Raw genomic sequence first — 20,226 nt, forward strand, 5'->3', positions numbered from 1 at the left:
AAGGTAAAGGATTGAGTTGCGATATTGGATTGTTGTGGCTATAAAATTAGCACAACAGTCTTTAGCTTTTTTAGATTGTTGGCAACAAGTTAGTGCCACAATCTAAGCTCAGTATTCTTTCTTTAGGGTTTTACTTTTCAGCCTCGGTTCGAGGTCTGTTTTCTTTGAGTTGCCCCGTTTTCTGCTCCGGCAGTTTTGTTTTATTTTCATACTCCTTAAGCTTTAGTTCTTTTTTTACCCAGTACGTGGGTTGTGTAGAGCTTTTCTTTGGGATACTCTCCCTAAGGAGTATTGTTTTCCTTTCCCTTGTCTCTTGAGACTTTGTGGCTATTTTACCTCTGGTTAATAGCTTAAAGAACCCCCCTGTTCAGTCGCGGTTGGTCTCCCAAAACTCCAACTCCCTCACACATTCAGACTCCACAATTTGTTCTGATTGTGTAAGATTGTTGAGAATTTGTAGTTTTACATAATTTTCTTACAGAAATATGTTGCATCAGCCTGTATTAATATCATATTAACCTAGCATTGTGTACGCAGTTCACCATACATCACTATGGATATTGTCCTTTGTCGATGAAGAAATTTGCTTTTCTCCTTAGTTCTCAATGTGGTAGTTTATGTTGCAAAATACTTGCTTTAGCTTGCTAGACTAGACTTGTTTTTGCACATTTAAATTAAATGAGATCCCCAAGCTCACTTTAAAAGGCTCTCAAAGATCTCTATAACCATCCTAACCAGGGAAAAGTGCAATGGGCAGAGTTAAAATGCAATGCAGACTACCCGTGTCACGCTAATTCACCTCAATGCGACCATTTCCTGCATTAGCAGAAACTGAATTAGACCATTAGAGACTGGAGATTGTACAAAGGCCTCTTCTTATACACATATTAATGGTAACAATCCTAAGACACTGTTACCCTGCCACAATGGTCAGGTTTTTTCACGTACCAAAAGGCTGACTGTCCAGTCAATTTCCTCCTTACCATCTTCACACTACAAAGCTGTCTTGACCCTTACCTACCCTTGACCTTTGCTCTTTACAGCACCCTCCCCTTTTCCCTTGTTTCTCCTGCACAGGCAACTTGCTGAATGTAAAGTTTAAAATAAAAAAGGCCCCCCACCACCACACACATATGCACGCTCACACACACACACAGACACACACATACACTCATACTCCCCACTTCAAAAAATACAGCATTAAAACACACTTACAAAGGGATTGTTTACACGCCAGGCATAGCTTCAGCCATGCATTGTTTATGCATGTTTTGGGAGGGATGTACAGTACCCTAATCCCACTCATTTTTTTTAAACCTTTTAAATTCTAAGTGCTTCAAGGTCTCCTCAAATTCCGGCTATAGTTATGGTGCTCTAGAATTACAATGAATTGACCAACGAGTATTTAAAGGATTAGACTGACTCAGTTTAAGATTAGACTGACTCACTGTAATTTCTGAAAAATGCTAGATATGAGAAATCTGGCAATGGCTTGTTGTGGGCAGAATGCTTTTTAAACTTAATCTGTCTATGAGTCTGGGCAGGGAACAGATTCAGGTCCTATATGAAGAGGGTTGCTTTGTCAGGGCCTTGCACCTTTTGTCACTTCTTCTCAAGGATTTCCGTTACTGAGTGAAGTGTTCCTACAGTCTGTTTTTTAAATAACATTTTAAATGATGGCTGTGAATTTAATTAATTCCTGTTTAGTCTAATTGATTGATTGTATGTATCAATCTCTATTTTTTTAAAATCTTTTCATCAAAATAAGATGCAATGCTGACAGCTACCTTGTGCTCAGACCCTGAATTTTACTATGTGTGGCTGTGTTTACATTTTAATTGTGTGTTTTCTCCTTTATTTTCCTTTTTTGTGTCATAGGTACAGTATTCTCCATCAGTTTCAGACACTGTATGTATCCAAGGGTCCTGGTATGGTCAGGAATTAATTCTGGACTATTAAGTGTCTACAGTAATGCCTTAACTGGATACAAGACAGGACTCCTTGGGGCACAACATATTCCTTGTTATATTCTACACTGTACATTAAATCTTTATGTTAAAATTGTGTCAACGCTCCATGGATAGATGTTGGTAGTGTTTATGCAGCTAATTTCCTTGACATTTAGAACTACAACAAAAATAGGCATTCTCAGAGCCTGTATATGGGCAGTGGAAGCAGTTTGAAAAGATTGGTCTGTGCATCTGCTAGAGGTAGTTTCTGGAGATTGTAGTGTGACTGCTGGGTAATTAGGAACTTGTGATGTGTCAGACTTAAGGATGTGATTAAGTTCTCTGTGTAAAACTGTAAGCACACTGTACTCTTGTTATTTTGAGAGCAGCAGTTTCATTTCAAGTCCCCAAATGTCCACACTTATTCCAAGTAAATATATTTATGGACTTAATCTCATAATCGCAGATCGAGACAGTGGGGCTGTTTGTGTCTCCAGGAAACCTTTACGGTGTTGATCATCAGCATGTTTCCCTTACCCCTCTATCCTCTATTCTGTTCTCTCTGAAAGTCATTGTTCTGCTCAAACATAGATGACAAGCGGTCTTTTCTTAGTTGGGATTGGAGCAGCGATGGGCTGCCTCCAATGTCACAGTCACAAAGAAGGGACAGTTTGTTTTTCCCATTTTTAAAGTCATCCTTGCCCCGTCTGTTCCTAATGTTTCCAGTGTTGGGTCATTCATATTCCCTACTGGTTCAGAGACCCAAAATGTTTGGATTACTCAGTCATTGGGCTTACTCCATGGAGAATAAACCATGTCTGAATGTTCCCTATGGATTTTTTTTTGTGGTGTGATCCATTGAATTTTATGTCTTCAGCATTGTGCAATCAACCTGTCATGCCAACAAACTCCATTTATTTTGAGCCCAACCCACTTTTAAAAAATGGCTGTGAGACTACAGATAAATCTTGTTGAAATAACCTGCCAGGTGTTAAGACCAGTGACATATGAATTATGTGATCATATCAAGCTTCTGTTTAGTCTTTGTTCCTCTCTGATCTCCCCTGAACTGATGGTTTATCGTGTTGTGATGGTGTCTGGGTTCAGCAGAGTAGATTTCCTTTAGGAGTATGTGGTGGACCTGGGTAGATGAAATAGGGTCAACTTGGAGAAAATGGTGTCATATCTCTTAGCCCTGTGCTGCATGCTGCCATGTAGTTATGTTTTAAAACAACAGGTCACATTTCATTTGCTTTTCTGCCAAGGCTGTAGCAGGAGTATTGGTTTAGTAGGGTATGGATTCAAACCCTGAATGGGTTAAAGACTATTGCTTTGTCTCTTCGTCAGATAGTCTGTGATAGATTAGTCCCAGCCACGCCTATGATGTCACATGAGTTGTGGAACATCCAGCAGTGTTTTGAAAATATTTAAAACAAGAGAGGATTGTGTGGGAGCGAATGTTCCTGGGATGGGGGTATCATACCTCTGGAATTTGCTTCAGGGGGTAACGATGAACTGGTCAAAACCATGATCCAGAACTCCAGTGCCTCCAGGTGCTGGGCTTATAATAACTAACTTCAAGCGCTGAGAAATATACATGATGGAGAAAAGTGGATGGAATTTAGCTATGATCTACCAGAAGTAAGCCAATGATTCCTATTAAACAGAAAACATTCTTTATTATAACCACCCCCCCCCTCCACAGCTTGTTATTCCTTCATATCTGTGTGTTGTAATAATACTGTAAGAGGTCAGCTGAGGGCGACTCTGGTGCTCAAATGGAAGTAGTAAAAGACTTCGGTGATGAGACTGTAATTAGCTGAAGGAATAATTGTCCACGATGTTTCTAGCAAGCAAAACCCACAGCTGAAATTCTGGAATTTTCTTTAATCTTTAGCCAATGCAAGAACTAAAGGCTAGAACCAAAATGTGACTCATTAAAGACAATTATTTTGGACTTGCTAATTTGGGTGTTTTATGACTGTGGCTCAGCCTCAGACTGTGTACAGCACGTCTGAGGCCATAGTCTTTCTGAGAAAATATATACATACGTAACTAGGGCCACCATTTTGTCTGCCCTTGTTTTTTCACATGGTACTTCAGTCCTCCACCAGCTAGAGGTCATGATAGCCTCTTTGTCATGCTCCTTCTCAAACAATTATCCCATTTGCACCACCTCAATATTTTAAGTTAATGAAGTATTTGCCACTAATTAAGCACAGATGATGCAATGTTTACAAGCAACACTCATGGTAAATTTGGTTTGATTGCCTACTACCGTGCACATGCAGTATTTTTTATTTATTTAAATGAGAGCAGTTATATAACATTTAATTTGCACAAAAAGGCATTTTTCTTTTTACTGCAGTGATACTTTCTCCTGGTCCTGGAGAGCCACATAGTCTGCTGGTTTTTCTGTTTTCCTTAAGATCAGCGACAAATTCAGACCCAAGAAATCAGGTGACCTGAGTTGACTGTGTAATTAACTGCTTTAACTGATCAATTACTGTGCTATTCAAGTGCTGAGTAACAACAAAAGCCAACAGACCCTGTGGCTCTCCAGGACCAGGAATGAGGACCAGTGGCTCAAAGACATGCTTTTCTCAGCAATACCCCAACTCCCACTGGCCACAAACTATAATGGAAATAAATTTGAAATAAGCCTTGACTTAGGTGTTATTGTGTCTGTCCCCTCTATCGATGTTCATAACACGTTCCATGTGGAAGTGACTACCTTAGTTCCTCTGTATTGTTTGAAAATCACAAAATCACTGCACTCACGGAATTGGATTGTTCTCTCTGGTGTAGGTAGGCCTGCCTCTGAATAGATTTGATTTAATTGAGCCCCGCATTGAGCTTCACCCAACGATCTGTTTTAATATGTCATGTTAATGTCACTTTATACACGGATGGTGACATAGCAGACCTCATGATATTTTGTGTCAGTTGGCAATGTGGTGCTTATGGAGGCATTATGTTTTTTTGTTCTACCCGTTAAATAGATTATTATTATAGATTATCTGTTGGTTTTCCCAAAGACCAGACCTGTTTACCCATTCTCCAAAGAAACAAAGAAATCTGAGGTTTATAACATTACTTCGCCCATAGCACTGCTTGTCGGGACATGCTGTGAAACCTATCTTTGTACTGCTGTGTCCTTAAGTCTCTACATTGATCTTTATCTGAAACTTCCCACAGTTAAATGACCTGCAGTACAGGCCTTATGATTCACACTGTCTCACAGCGTCTCAGATCATTGCTCTTGTATGCGTGTCGTAATACGCCACACAAAAGAGGACTTCGCTTTCATGCGTTGGTCTTCTGCCTTAAAAACTGTGCTGTGCTTGCTGTAAGCTCCTGCTGTGTAGATCAGAGGTTCAGAGATGCTGAATCCTAAACCTCCACTCGGAGTTTGACTGTCCATGGTCCAAAAGGGCTTCGTAGATTATGAAGACTATGCCACTAGAGCTCTAAATTCCTTACATTCTTCAGTCCACCTTTTAAGTGGATTCAACAGAGGGATATGACTTTATGATAAGGTTCTAACTTAAGGGAAACTGAAGTTACATGGAATTTTATCAACCCCTGTTTTGTCAACCCTTGACACCCTATAAATAGGTGTTTTTTTACACTGGTGTTGGAAGGGATTCTGATAAAGTACATCGCTGTGTCCATAAAGAGGTCCTCATGTAACGCTAGAAATCTTTATAAAAATAAGCTTTTTTGATAATTTTCCATGTGTAGTGATCAAATTATTGCTTTTAGCATCTATTCGATTATTAATAGTTTCTGAACATTTTTCAGATATGAAGAGCCTGTTTTCACAGTGTTTATACTGAATGGAAGGTGATTTGTGAGATCCATACATAATCTGGCTATGTTGTTGGCCCTAAGCCTTCTCCTGTTGAGAAATTGCTGTGAATTGTGTCAAAATATTGACTTACTTTTTCGTTCGCTGGTGTGATGTTGATTACATGAGTGGGAATAATCTTTCCTTCCTTATATTTGGCAGTTTGCATAAAGGCATGGTATTTTATACAAACGACTATATTCAGCCTGAGCATACGCGTGCAAAGGTCTCTGTGCCTGTAGCAGCATGTATATCATCCGATCAGCTGCAATGGACCGTGCAGTCCAATCAATGTGTACTTCCTGTATGACACATAATTCACATTTGTGTGTGCGCGTGTGTGTGCGTGTGTGTGTTCACATGGGTGTGCGGGCTTTGGGGTGTCTGTATGTCTTGGGTAGTGTTACTGTTGTGTGTCAGTTATTTATCTGTCTGTGTGGATGCTTTATTTTCAGGTTTTGTAATCAGGTTCCTTTCACATCGCTCATTCTGCTGCCTGCCAGCGATAGTAAAAAACAACCTTACACAGGTCACTGAGGAAGAATAAACAGGCTGGTCTTCTGCAATAGTTCTTTGCTCAGTGTGGAAATCTAGGGATTATGCGCTCTCTAGGACCTGCATTATACAGTAAACTAAGCCCTGTCAAGTCTGCCCCCCAGTCAGTCAGCCAATTGCTGCTCATGAAGAAGAGCTACAGTTTATGTTAAGAACAGCCTGTTTTCCTTTTGTTTCCTTTTGTTTCTGTTTTCCTGCCTTGTTTGTGATGCAGCCAGGAAGCAGGCTGGCTTTGCTTGCTCTACCAGCGAGCATTCACAAATGAGACTGAGCCAAAAGAGAAGTGTGGCCTTTCAGAACATTTGGTGGTTTTAAAAAGAAGCTTTTAAATACCAGTGGTCTTCAGTCTACACCATACCACACCCGCCCATATTAGCGTGGGTGTGCCAGTAAGACACAAAGCCTGCCCCCAAGTTAAAACCATAGCTCAGCCTTGTCTCTGACAGTATTACGGTTAGCCTCTAGAGTGCAATTTTTTGCTTTCAACAAAGCTTTGATTAGCTGCTCTTTTTGATTAGCTATGCCTTTTTTTGTGTGTGCCAAAAACAGCTTCACGATCAAAACAAAATATATATTAGACACAATCTTCGCTTAATTTGTTGGCAGTCTCTCTTTTTTTTACTGGAAAGGGGTTTGATGTTGTGCATTTGGACTGCAATCATTTATGCCTGGCTAATTCAGGCATGTTAGATGTCCAGCTCAGCAATTATCATATTTATGGGATTGTTTTTGGAAATTCTTTCTGCATGGACATCTCAGATGACTATGTTCCCAATATCTCTGTATTTCATGATTCCACACTGCAAATTATGCCTGCCTCTATATGATCTTATTACAGGGGTGGAGTAAATCATGGATCCCCACATTCCTCTGCTTGCTTTAGTGTGAGACAGGGAGGAGGAGGATAGCTCTGCAGGGGACGATAAAACAGCCTGAGAGTGAGGGAGACTGATTTACTGAAATGACTTGTGCTTCTCTGGATGGTTTCCATCCATATCACTTACATTAGAGATTCTCCCGAGCGCTGTGGGAACCCTGCATAGTTCAAGCCACAGTCAGGTTTGGGGTCAATTCTGTTTTCAAACCAATTCACAAAATAAATTGAATTTAAAGTCATGAATTGAAAAAGACCCATAATGTTCTGACGATTTTTCAGTGCATGAATTTCTTTCCAATTAATTTAGCAAATACTTGAAAACAGAGGTTGTCCCCAAATGTGACTGCAGAATAATGGAGCGTGCTAATGTGGTTGAATTCTGACAGACCATAGCCATCACAAATGACTGAGTAGGCATTGTCAGGTTGCATAAATTGATGGCTGGTGAGGGAGGAGTCCATCGCAGTCTTCCCTGGCTGAGGTCACAGCTGTGGCTGTGTTATGTCTGTAGGTGTTTCACTCCTTGGGCAGCCCCTCTTCCAGGCAGGCAGTGGATGAAGGTTGTATGTATGTGCAGTACACACTGTCACTGTGTTGCATGTCTGAGTGTGTAAATTAGGGCAAGATGAGCCTTAAGCTCCTGCATACGTGCAGTTATTCTTACAGAAATGATGAACTACAACACTTCCCGGGTCTTGTACGAAAGTTATGCAAATAACTTGGGTGGATGAAATGAGGGTAGTTTTTGTGCAGACAGGAATTGACCATATTACACATTTTACAACATTACAAAATACAATTTTGTAACGTTACCGGACTACACACAAGTGTGTTGGGCAAATGAATATACCAGCACTAAGTTCATGTTGCTACATGAAAAAAAAACTTTTTTCATGACATTAACTGATCTCAGTGGCACTCCTATGCAGGAAAACGGTCCAAATGGCTCGAAAGAGTTGAGACTGTTTGTGTGGAAAGACACAGTTCATAAAATGTAATATTTAGGGACAGAAAGGTGATTTCTAAAGCACTGTTATGATGTGTTGCTCGTTGTGAAAGCTTTTTATGGAGCTGATAATGAATCTTGCTCATAAATGAATGCCGTTGACTTTATACAGCACAGCATCAGGAATATGTGACCGCGCCGTTGCTCTTGTTCAGTTAAAATCACTGTACCGTGACCCATTCCCATCGCTTCACCTTCAGAGGCAATTTAATTAAGATTCCTTAATTTTACAGCACACCCCTCGAGGGCCTGAATGAATATGGAGTGACTGGCGGATTTTTTTTTACGAGCACTCCGCTCTCCTCATTGGCATTCTGCTGGTGGTCCGCAAACAGGAAGTGTACGTGGCTCGTGCAGCGGAGCGTGAGCTGATTTACATGACCTCTCACCTCACCCCAGTACCCCAGGGGAGGTGTGAAAGAGCCACAGGCCCGACGCCCATTCAGTGCAGCAGTCGGTGCCGCCGCATGCACATGCCCAGTTTCAAAGACAGTTGCTATGACTGGAATGAGAATACTTTTTCATACTCATTGCCATTCATTTGTGTATTTTTGGAATTACATTAGTGCTTACATTAGTACTCATGATGGGCTAGGCAGCACATTCGGCTTCAGTGTTATAACTACGTTTGAATGCTGCTGCGCTACTCATGATGGGCTAGGCAGCACATTTGGCTTCAGTAACTTCCCATCTGTGTAAATGGATAATGTATAAAATGCAAACCGTCTCCGTTGCCCCGGATAAGGCTGTTGGCTACGCAAATGAATAATGCAATGTAATTCAAATATCCTTCCCTAGAACAGCTTGGTGGGAAATACCAGGCCATTGATCTTTATCGGACAAGTTTATGAGCGAAACACTTCCGCTCGAGCAGTGTCGGAATATTAAGAGGAGTGATGTTCCAGAGCTGTCGCTGCGCTATGTTTTACTGGCAGCTACGCTTAATGAGATGCGGCTGCGTTTCAGTTCATCCTTCGTCTGCTTTATGATCTTTGGCTCAGGAGGAGGATGCTGGCAGTGAACAGTTTCAGATAATGGGAGGAAAGCATCACTCCTGCACTGTAAGCCCTGCTCTGACATACTGCACTACTCTAAAAGAGACAGTAGCAATCCATTGCAGAGAAAAGGGGAGATCCATCTTCCTTAAGGAAGCCACTTCCTTTCATTATGTAAATATGAAAATTATTAGCATTTGGAGTTACACCCTCTTTAGTGTTCTGCTTTTATTCAGCTTTTGTCCCATCAAGGGTATTTGTATTTTTTTCTTTTTGCCATTTTATCAATTGTGTTCGTCTTTGAATTTTCATTTCTTTGACATCTAGGCATCCAGTGTATTATTATTTATCTCTTCAAGGTATTCTTTAAAAACTCAACACATGCTGTTTGTCTCATCACAAAAATGGTGCTATACCAAATCAAATTGTAATTATGTTTAACAGAAAGACTGACTTGTTTATTAAACTCTAGTCTGTACCTTATTTTCTTGCTGCACAAATGGAATATGATGTTCTTACACATCCTTCAGGACCACAGAGCCCTTCAGACTTTCATGGCAGGGGTCATGTGCATGTGTTGTATATCAGAGAACACTTCTCATATTGTTCCTTTTCATATTGGGCAGATTTTCCTACCCATGATCCAGATAAACTTTAGAACACTTAGTGCACCTCCACGATAGTCAGTATCGTAGTCATCATCACATGAGCACCAGCAGCAGCAGCAGGAATAGCAACAGCAAGTTGTAAATGAGAAACGACTGCTGGGATGTGAATCTTTGAAGTGTCACAACACCAGTAAACGTGCTTTGCTAGTCCTGGCAAAATGATAACAGCACTGAGACAGTGTATATTTGGTTTGTTTATGCAGCGGCTTTGTAGCTTTAAGGTTATTTTTGTGTGCAAAAACAAGCTGAGATACTTTACAAGCTCAGAGAGTTTGTGATATTCTCAACCAGTTTGGAACGTTTGCGCCCACAATGCACTGCAAAAGTGTGGAAAAATAAGTGTTTATTAGCACTGAAAACGACTGGAGATGGTTTGCTGTAAAGTGCTTTGTAATTCTAAAAATTGTGTTTGTGTGTGTGTGTGTGTGTGTGCATGTGTGCATGTTTGTGCACGTGTGTGTTTGCATGTTTGTGTGTAAGAGCAGGGACAGAGAGCTGCTCTAAGATCTTATGTGACATGTTTATGAAAATATGTCCATATTCATACTAGAACTCAATGAGCATCCCTTCCTCTTGCTACCCACCCAGTTCACCAAATCGTGTCCCTATGGAGCCAGTCTGGTGTTACAGTGTTGATCTTTCAGGCATGACATGGGGGAAAAATGACCTGGATCTATGGTTTTCATGGTTTGCTAGCTCCTGCTGTTTCCTGTTCTAGATAATAACTTTAATTGCCCCATAATTTGCAGGGGATTGTGGGAAGGCTGAACCTCATTTGGTTATAGTGTTGGGATGTCCTGGAAAATAAATAAATGACTGTGGTACCTTCATTTCATACATTTTTACTGCAAACTGTAAACACACAAATGCAGCGAGGTACAGTGACTGTGGCCCCTAGACCCCAGGACTGAGGAGCAAGGGATTGTGGGTAGACTTACAACTTGCAATGTTAGGATGCAATTAAAGTATTATGGATTAGTGGCACACAAATGGATAAATTACTAACGTGTGTTTTCTGTGTATCAGATGTTTTCTAATAGAGAGTATCTAAGTGCACAGGAGGGTGAAGGATCCCTGAAATGACATAGTTAAAATATTGATCCTTGTTTATACCAGCAGTGCTTTTCAGGGCTGGGGGACCGCAGGGGTTCATTGAAAAATCAATAGGAGGAAGTTTCGGGGTTAAAATTTATGGGAGACAAAATTACAAGATGCAATTAAATTCATGGAGTTCATCGAAGATTGGGGACTATTTGGGGTGAATGAAATCCGAGGCGTCTGGCAGCGAAAGCGCGGAGCTGCCGTGGGTGACACGCGGGAGACAAGCCGGGGCGTGGCTCGTCTCTCAGTGAGACTCACGATCTGTGGGAAGGTGAGGTCAGGCCGTTGGCTCAAACAGAATCATGTGCTCGCGGTTTCATATTTTCCAATTACCAGTAAGAGTGGTGACCCTTTTTATAGGAAGCTAAAGGCTGGGAGGGCTCTGTTAATCCATTATTTAATTACGAGATGTTAATTCACCCTCCTCCAGACTGTACGCAGGCAGCTGAGCGCATCAAGCCTAGGCAACGCACACAGCTGACAGATGTGTGCTTTCTCAGGGCGTTGGCTGCTCTGCTAACGTGGATGCTGCATGTGCATTGTGTAGTGTGATGATATTGGGGCTGCAGAGGTGGGATTATGGGTAAGGGCTGTGTGCTGTTCCTCTTAATGCCCAAATGGGGTTCCTCCAGGGTTCTGGAAGGTTAGTGTACTGTAGGGGAACTGGAGAGCGCAGACGTGTTGCGCTTGTTTTGAAGTGTTGAATCTCTGACCTCCTATTATAAGCGTCTTCCACCCCTCCCCCTTCCCAGGTCACCCTCAGATCAACCACCCTCACATTATCTGTCATTCATGTCGCTCATATGTGCATCAGCCCAGTTGTGCTTAGAGATGTTAGCATTGCTGCAGTTGTTGCTGAACAGCACAGAACTGATTAAATAACTTATTAAATACCCAATTATGCATTTCAAGAAACTATATTAACTATAGTAAAGAGGTTTATGTACTATGTTACTGGGAGTTCTGTTGTTATTTTCTTGCTCCTGTTGAGTAGCTACCAAAATAAATAAATAAATAAATAGAAATATTTCCCTGTAGTTTTCCACAGGGTGGAGAAGGGGTTTCCAAAATGACATCATGTCCCAGTACAACCCCCCTCCCAGCGTGATACATCATCCATGTCACAGACAAGGAATTACACAGGATTGTGTAACACATTACAGACCACTGAGTGACACAGCTGTAAAAATCATTGTCTTTGTTTTACCTCTGTTTCCATAGCAACCATCTCAACCGCTTCTGGCTCATGCCCTGTGATGCAGTGTGTGATGGAATTTTAGGACCTCTTGGCCTGTACACTGTTGACCTGTTAGGACACGGTGAGCACAGCATGGTCCCATGGAGGGTGACTGTAGTCGTTTTACTGGTTGGGGAGAACTTGCACTGCAGTAAGGAAACGAAAAGGGTGAGGAAAGAGTTTGTGGTTGCTACAGTATGTAGGTTAGGCAGGAGTGGCTGTTTTTATTGCACATCCTCAGCTTGTCATAAATCCCAGGTTCACTTTCTAGAAAACAAGAACTGTCGGCTCCTGAATAATTCTGAAAGTGGATAACTTCTGTTTACTCCTCAAGTCTCTCCGTCCTCTGAGGTATTTGTTTGTTTGACAGACAGATCACAATACAGGGAATCTTCAGGCTTGTGCTTCTGTGCGTGCGTGCGTGCGTGCGTGTGTGGGTGCGTGTGTGGGTGCGTACTGACTTCAGGCCTGCAGTTCTGTGAAGTGGCTCCAAGCTCTTGACTCCATTCAATGTCAATGTTTAGTCAGTGTTTTAATTTAGTTTGCTTTCATTCCAGCAGGCGTTAGTGTCAAGAGTGATCTAGCAACCCCAGGTGGCCACTCCACAGAATAAACCTTGCAGCATGTCAAAATAAGCATGTTCTGTAATCTCCTGGTCTTGTGTTGTTTGTGGCATCACAGTCATTACTGTCCTTAAAAATGCCTAGAGTTGTGGAGTGGTCGGTTTCAGAAGGAAACTGTTGTTGTAGAGTATACTGCTCTTCACTAACATTGTGCATGCAAGTGCAGTTTATATGAGTAGAAACACTAAAGCAACATCCATATCACAGACATTCTCCTTCTGTTTATTGAACTTATAACGTATAACAGCTTTGGTCCCTTATGAGTTTAGCCAACATCTGAAAATGTCCACTGCTTCAGGCATTCTTTATGGCCCATTAGAGCTACAGTATTAAATCAATAAACTAGTTAAGAAGGGTCACTGAAATGTTTGGTTTTAGGTCAGATTATTTATGATTATTAAGACTTCAAAAATGTCCTGAGTCTTGAACACTCCCACATATGCTTTCTGCTCCAACCCAAACAGAAGCTGGTATGAAACAAACATTTCAGAGAAAGGAAGCTAGAAATGGTGAGACCTGCGGTTGGAAAATCTAGGGAATATTCACAGGTGGAAGCTTCCCATGGGAATGAAGGGGAATATGTGGGAATTCACAGGAATATATGGGAAACGGGAATAAAAGGGAAATTGTGGGAGTTATTTGCCCAGGCTGCATGCACCATGTTGTATGCATATAGAAACATAGACCTTTTGCTTTATAACAAGCAGACATAATTGCTAAACCTACTAATAGTAATAATCCTTCCGGGGGAATGCATTGTGTATGCAGATGGTTGCACTTCTATTTAATTCCCATTAAATTATCTGTGCATGAGATGCAAAAGTGCACTGCACATGGGATGGAAGGATGCAAAGTGCAGGGTTATAATTCAACTGAATTTCCATTAAGTGGGGATATCTTATTAAAACATGCCAAAATATTTAGAATTGCCTTTTAAGTGTACTTTCCTCCAAAAATTATTCACTAGTTTCAGCTCAGATTTCACATTGGAATTGGACAGAATTTCCAAACTTCCCAACGAAAGTTTCCGGGAATTTTCAGACCATTTGCAACCCTAGTCAGACCATGACCTTTCATCTTTTGAGGAAGTCCGAAGGCCCTTTAACCCTTTGTGAGAGGGAATTTATGGGTGGGTGAACTCTGACTCAGCTCTGATTACTGTGTGATTGCAGGCTTGACCTTGTCACCGAGTGACTTATCTTCAGTCTACAGAAATTAGATCTTAGAACATTATGGCAGAAAGAGGCAGACATCTTTGTTTCTTTCATTAGCGGGTCTATTTGTCTCACTATTGGAAGAGCCACTCTTCAAGCCTTTGTTGCCATAGAAACTGCTTTGCTTGTGGTCATATTAACAAATCATGGAAGCTTTTGGTTTTTCCCCAGTCGTTGTCTGAATCATTTGTGAAAGCTGACCGAACACCGGGGGAATCGTTGCAGTAGTTCTCATTTCCAAGGAAGGTTCAGCAGGACATCGCGTGTTTTTTGCTGGAGCGTGTTTTGCGTGTGAGGGGGAGCGCTGCGTTTGTACACACATGAGTTTGGGCTCCTGCAGTCATGCCCCCTGCCCCTCACCCCTCTACGGCCCGGTGCCCTGCTCTCACGTGTGCCAGATGGCGTCTTTGCTGACCTGCTGCTGAATATTCATGCGTGTCACAAGTGGGGACAACAGGGGGCCCACGGCCCATTTTGGGGATCCCCTCACCGTTGTCCTGGAGATGAGGACTTCTGATTAAGTTTTGTGTTTTTGTATTTGCGTGCCTGCTTGGGTGTGCTTGTGTCATTGCATGGAGAGGCAGTGCAGTTTTCTTGAGTCTGTTGTGGCTCTGTAGCTAATGCTTGTCTTGTCTCATGGAATGAACAGTAATTTTCCTCTGACAGGTCTGTAATATGAATATATCTTTGGGGTCTGTAGAGTTAATCATATCTGTGGCAAACCTGTTGCTTTGTCGGTCAATAGGAACAATAAAATTGGTCGATACAATAAAAGAGGGGCTGATTAGGTGCTTTTCTCTGTACTGTCGAAGGTCAATGCACATTACCCCCGGAAAGTAGCCATTGATTCTTGCAGGGAGCTTTTGTCTTTATGTCCGGCACAAAGGTTTTCAAAGTCAGGGTTCAGTGGCTGGAGAGCAGATCTAAATGGCCACTCCATTTTCACAGCCTTTCCCTGAATTTTAATTGATCCATTCATTATGCAGCGGCACAGAAAGCACGTGGCCTTTCGCATCACGGTGCAGGTGGATGTTTCCATGTCTGTCGCTCTGCCCTGAGCGCGGAGCGTTTCGCCGGCGCGTTGTCGGTGTTCGTGGCGAGCGCTGGGTGCTAATTCGGCCCTCCAGCTGGAGTGTTTTTAAAGAAGTCAGAAAGAAATAGGGGATTAATCCCCCTTGTCTGTGGAGCGGGTCCCCCCGCTCGCTCCACAATGGCTCCGCTGCTGGGGCTCTTTCACACATGGCCAGATCCTCCCGGGTTCTGCTCTACGCCCGGCTGCCAGCCTCCAGCTCTGGCCCGGACGCAGTGAGCAAGGGGGTAAGGCTTTGAGGAGCGTGTGTCCCCAGCTGGGACAGGGCAGGGTACAGCCGCCCCCCACCCCGGGGCCCTACCAGCCAGGACGCTTTAGTTTAGGACGAACAACAGTTCTACTGGGGCAGCATCGAACCCTGCTGTGGAAGTAATGACTCTTATACTATTAAAGTGCCAGGAATGACAGGATTCTCTGAGAACTGTGTATCAGTGACATGTTGCATCAGGTGCATCATCTTGTTTGTTTTCCTTTCCTTTATAGACTATTGCACCTGTATCTGGGGATTTTCATTGTAGTAACAGCTGTGACCACTTCCCGGCATGCTCTCTCACTCGCTCTCTTGCTCTCTCTCTCACACACACGCACAGACTTCAGTGGCGCATAGACACACAGTAGGAGCTGTCCATAGGAAGCTGCATAGAGACGTGGGTTGAGCAGTCTGACGTGGAGACAGACACAGTGAGAGAGAGGGAGGAGGGAGGGCAGAGGGGTGATGGACAGACACTATTTATAACCCCAGCTTCCAGCCCCCTGGGAAAGCATCTGCTGACAGGAGGAGGGGAAGCATTCAGTCTCATCTGTGTGTCTCTCAGGTTTCCTCCCATTGTTCTGTGCCTGATGCGCCTGTTCGCGCGGGGTTATTTATTATGGAAGACGCTCTCATTCAGCACAACATGGCTCACATTCACTACAGTTCTCTTTGGAGCTCTTGGTCTCTGTGCGCTTAACATAGTTCTGGTTAAGTCGCATGCTCAAGGGTTCAGCAGCTGCATTCCACGCGGGGGTTGAACCCACAACCTTCTGGTTAAAATTCCAAATGTGCCCACCCGCCAGTCCTTGTGGCTGTCTGAGTAGATTAAAAAAAAGAATTCTTTCAACATTGCCGCTTTCGAGAAACATTTTGTAGAGGATGATCTGGGCCGCCGCATTGGCTTGTGAACATAAAGAATGGGCCTGAGTTGTTGAATGATGACACGTATTTTAGTTTCCTCCGTCAGCATGTGACCTGAGGCCTGGTCTCTCAGTGCCCAGATTTGGGATGAGGACGGCGTGTCTCTCATTAACACGCGTAAGACGAGTGTCTCTGTCCCCAATGGGAGTGAGACGCCTGGTTGCACTGCCCGAGAGCGCCCGTTTGATCACAGCAGGGAGCCGCAGGCCCAGCGCTTTTCAGGGGTACGCCCTTTTTCCTGAGGGACTGGTGACGGGAGCGCGGGGGCATCGTTTTGGGGGGGCAGGGCGGCTCTCAGGGTCCTCCCATGCTGTGCTCGCGGCCCATGTGGAAAAGGGGCGACCCGGGGGTTAATAGAGGATTAGCCGCTCGTATTGAGTTTTGTTTTTCGGTCTTCTCATGTGCAGTCTGTGCTCTTGTTTTGGACCCCTGCCCCCCAAAGCTGGAATGAACAGTAACTTCTAATGAAGTATCTGTATAGTAATGGGGATATGAGAAAAACAGGTTGGGGGAGCTGAGGACAAATGTGGACCTAATTTCGAAACCTTTTCATCAGAGAATGAATTAAGTCTTTTCTGAAGTGTTGTCTGAAACAAGAAAGGCATGTGGAAGGCATGTGGGAGAAATAGAGAGAGAGAGAGAGAGAGAGAGAGTCGAGGAGAACCACCTGCAGGTCGCGTGTGAGTTGGCACAGATGCCATCCTCCAGAGCTGGCACATTTTCTCTGATTCTGGTCTTTCGGTCTCCCATCTCGAAGGGGGCTGTAGACTAGAGGAACGTGCGTACCCCGCTCTCTGACCTGTGCATCCCAGACTTGGGACAGGAACACGGGGGGGGACGGGGATGGGGGACGGGGACGGGGACGGGCGGACAATGGGGAGGCGGGGCAGCTGAGAGGGGGAGGGATGCGGCGGGGTGCGGGCAGCTGGGATTAGCGGCGCACAGAGGCTCGCATTGTGTCCGGCTGCTTATCCCTCAGAGGTCTGCCGGGAGACGGCAGAGCAGCCCCGTCACCTCCGCTCCTCGCTGCGTTTGTTTGGAGAACCTCCTTCTTCCTCCTTCCTCTCCTCTCCGCTGCCTCCCACTCCTTCCCATCGCTGGCTTCCCTCCTGCCATGGTCCCAGCCTCCGGCCCCGGGCAGACATGGTGGTCTTCTTGAGTAAAAACATTCACTCTCTGCTGTCCGTCTTCAAGAAGAGGGGTGAGTTCACGACCCTTTCCGCTGCTCCACCGTGGTACTCAGACGCTGCTCGTAATGCCCCTCAGGTATCTGCGGGCTGCGGCAGAGCAGGCGCAGCTTCAGCTTTTAGCTTTGTTTGAAGTTGTTAGGGCTCTTTGATAGGCAGTGTCATATTTCTGCCAGTGTTTTCTGTGATTTAGGAAAACCTTTCATCGAGGTCACTGTGAACTTCAGACGTGCTATACTACAGCTTGCAACAGTTTTCAAAGTTTCACAGTTTACTTGTACGTGCATCGAGAACAAAACAGAGTATGGTGTATGTGTAACTGACTGAACATTTCTAGTGTAAATAAACTCAATGATCCAAAAATGGCTTTTAGACTGACTGTGTAATCTGATTAAAGAGATTATGCCATGTAGCCCATTGAGGTTTGAGCCAACATTGTCTGTACACGACAGACTACAGCTACCTGGAAGGCATCTTCATTTGATCGAGGGTGACAGGATACCCTTGTTCTAAAGTGGCACGTTATGTAAATCGACCCTGACACTCTGTCGCCCAGATACGTGGATCCAGAATGACTTCAGGATATATGATGTCTCATAGGTAGGAAGAGAGGGGCGTCTGATCTGATCCCGATTTTTCCACTCTTGCGTAATTGTGATTCCAAACCAGGCAGGCTGTGTTCGGATGCCAGCGTTCTGCTCATTAAGAAAAAGGCGCTGAAGGCGTACTAGAGCTAAGACCCCAATCCCAGCCTTTTAAATGCGTATCAGTGGGCTTGAGGGTGATTGAGGAGCTCAAAGCTCTCACAGACAGGCACTCTCTGTGTGAGTGGATTGGACTGAACTCCTCAGTGCACACAAATCTTCCGTCAAGGGGGAATTGAGACAGAACTGTGTGACATGTGCATGCTTTATGGAGTCTTGTTAAGGATTCCAAACCATACTCCATCGCTCTCTCTCTCTCTCTCTCTCTCTCTCTCTCTCATTACATTAGGGAGTCTAAGTGCATAAGCGTATTTTCTTCCTCTGTTTGTTCTCAAGGTAATTTACCCAGCAATGTAAATATGTTCACGTGCAAGGGGAAAGTTATAAACATTTAGGACTAATGGGTACCAGGCATCAATGCTAATATAATAGATTAGAATAATTTGTCATCTGGTTAACTGGTTTGTTTCAGAGTAAGAGATGATACACATCTGAATGAGACTGATTTGAAGTCATTTCATGCTGCACCAGTGCAGTACATTCACTGCATCACAGACCAGATCCATTCAAATCACTCTTGTTTTTTGTTTTTAATGTTCAGCAACAGATTCAATCCATAATTAATGCATGTATGTATTTTTTGTGTTGGTTTTGTTCATTTCATTGTCCAATGATTTATAGATAAACACAATATGATTTACCAAGGTCTCCTAACTCCGGGGTGTACAGACTGTGCCTGTCTCAAGGTCCTGCGTGAATCTCAGAAAAAGGCTTACACACACTGCCCTGATAGGTTGCCTTTGTCAGTGATATCATTATATCAGAACCAATAATACTATAAACTCAAAACACTAACTCTGTCTGTTAATGGGGTCTTTTTCCCGCTCACTCATACTCTTTCTGACCAACATGCATTTTCTTGCCGTTTGACTTCCCCGTCTCTCCAAACGAGCTTGATTGTGCATTGCTGCTACCGTAATTACAGTACCCCCGTGTTACTTAATGCCCCCAAAGGGAGGGATTTAGTCCCATAGGTTAAAAGTTGATGCCGAAGGAAAGCTTTGCTAATGGTGTACTTGGTTTCCTCTTTGTACCGAAACCTTTTATCCTTTCAGTTGGCTGTGCCATTGTGTGCGAGACGTTAGGGACGTGGTGGATGAGATTTCACTCTTTACAGAGGAGTGGGGGTAATAGAGTGCCTGTTCTGTTCGGGCAGGTTATTGGTTGGCTGAAGGTGACTTGAGTCTTATGTTACTTTTCGTTTTATTTTTGTTAGAAACGGTCCCACACAATCTCAATCCTCAATTCAATCCCCTCTTAAATCTCTGGGGAAATGCAGTAACGTACGACTCCAGTCTGATACAGACAATAACTGATATACCAAGCCCACTGTTTCACCACAGAAATACTACATAGAATAGAATTTTGCTGCTGAGAGAAAAAGAATCTTTTACCTTTAAGGCAGTTGACACCAGTATCTTAACATGTTGATCCAAGGCCTTCATGAGTGAGCCAATCCTGCTAATCTCCTCATGTGGGAGGGTTTAAATATTGTCCTTGGGGGGGTGGGGGTATTGACTGGCCTGGTGTTACCTCAGCACATATGCCATGGTGTGCCCTCTGGCCCGTCTGCTGTGCTGGGACTGGGGACTTGTGCCACGTCACGTGCGTCGCTGTGCAGTTCATGGAACACTGGGTCAAAGCTCCCTGGCTGTGCAGTAACCAGGGTAACTGCCCGCAGGTGCATGCACAGTAGGAGGTGGGCATGTAGTTTGGCACATGCCACCGGTCAGCAGATAATATGGGTATTACTCCTGACAAACACACACACTTGCATGCATACACATACACACACGCACATACACACACACGCATACACACACTCGTACACACGCACACACACACACAAGCATGCATACACACACACATAACACATACACGCATACACATACACACACACTTGCATGCAAACACACATACTGTACACACACACACT

General features: G+C 43.7%; 1 protein-coding gene across 5 annotated transcripts in view; it reads left to right on the plus strand.

Moving 5' to 3' along the window:
• kiaa1522 (KIAA1522 ortholog) overlaps positions 1 to 20,226 on the plus strand; it is a 68,096-nt gene that overhangs the window by 36,702 nt on the left and 11,168 nt on the right. Inside the window, exon 1 of one of the 5 annotated variants that reach the window (XM_035427852.1) lies at positions 17,270 to 17,540. The exons of the other annotated variants lie outside the window; for them this stretch is intronic. Coding sequence (XP_035283743.1) covers positions 17,483 to 17,540 — 58 coding nt within the window. The 5' untranslated portion in view covers positions 17,270 to 17,482. Of the gene's footprint in view, positions 1 to 17,269; positions 17,541 to 20,226 lie in introns of those variants that run through there. 5 annotated transcript variants of the gene reach the window in all.

This window comes from Anguilla anguilla, chromosome 8 (genome assembly GCF_013347855.1).
Source record: "Anguilla anguilla isolate fAngAng1 chromosome 8, fAngAng1.pri, whole genome shotgun sequence".
NCBI classification, from domain to species: domain Eukaryota; kingdom Metazoa; phylum Chordata; class Actinopteri; order Anguilliformes; family Anguillidae; genus Anguilla; species Anguilla anguilla.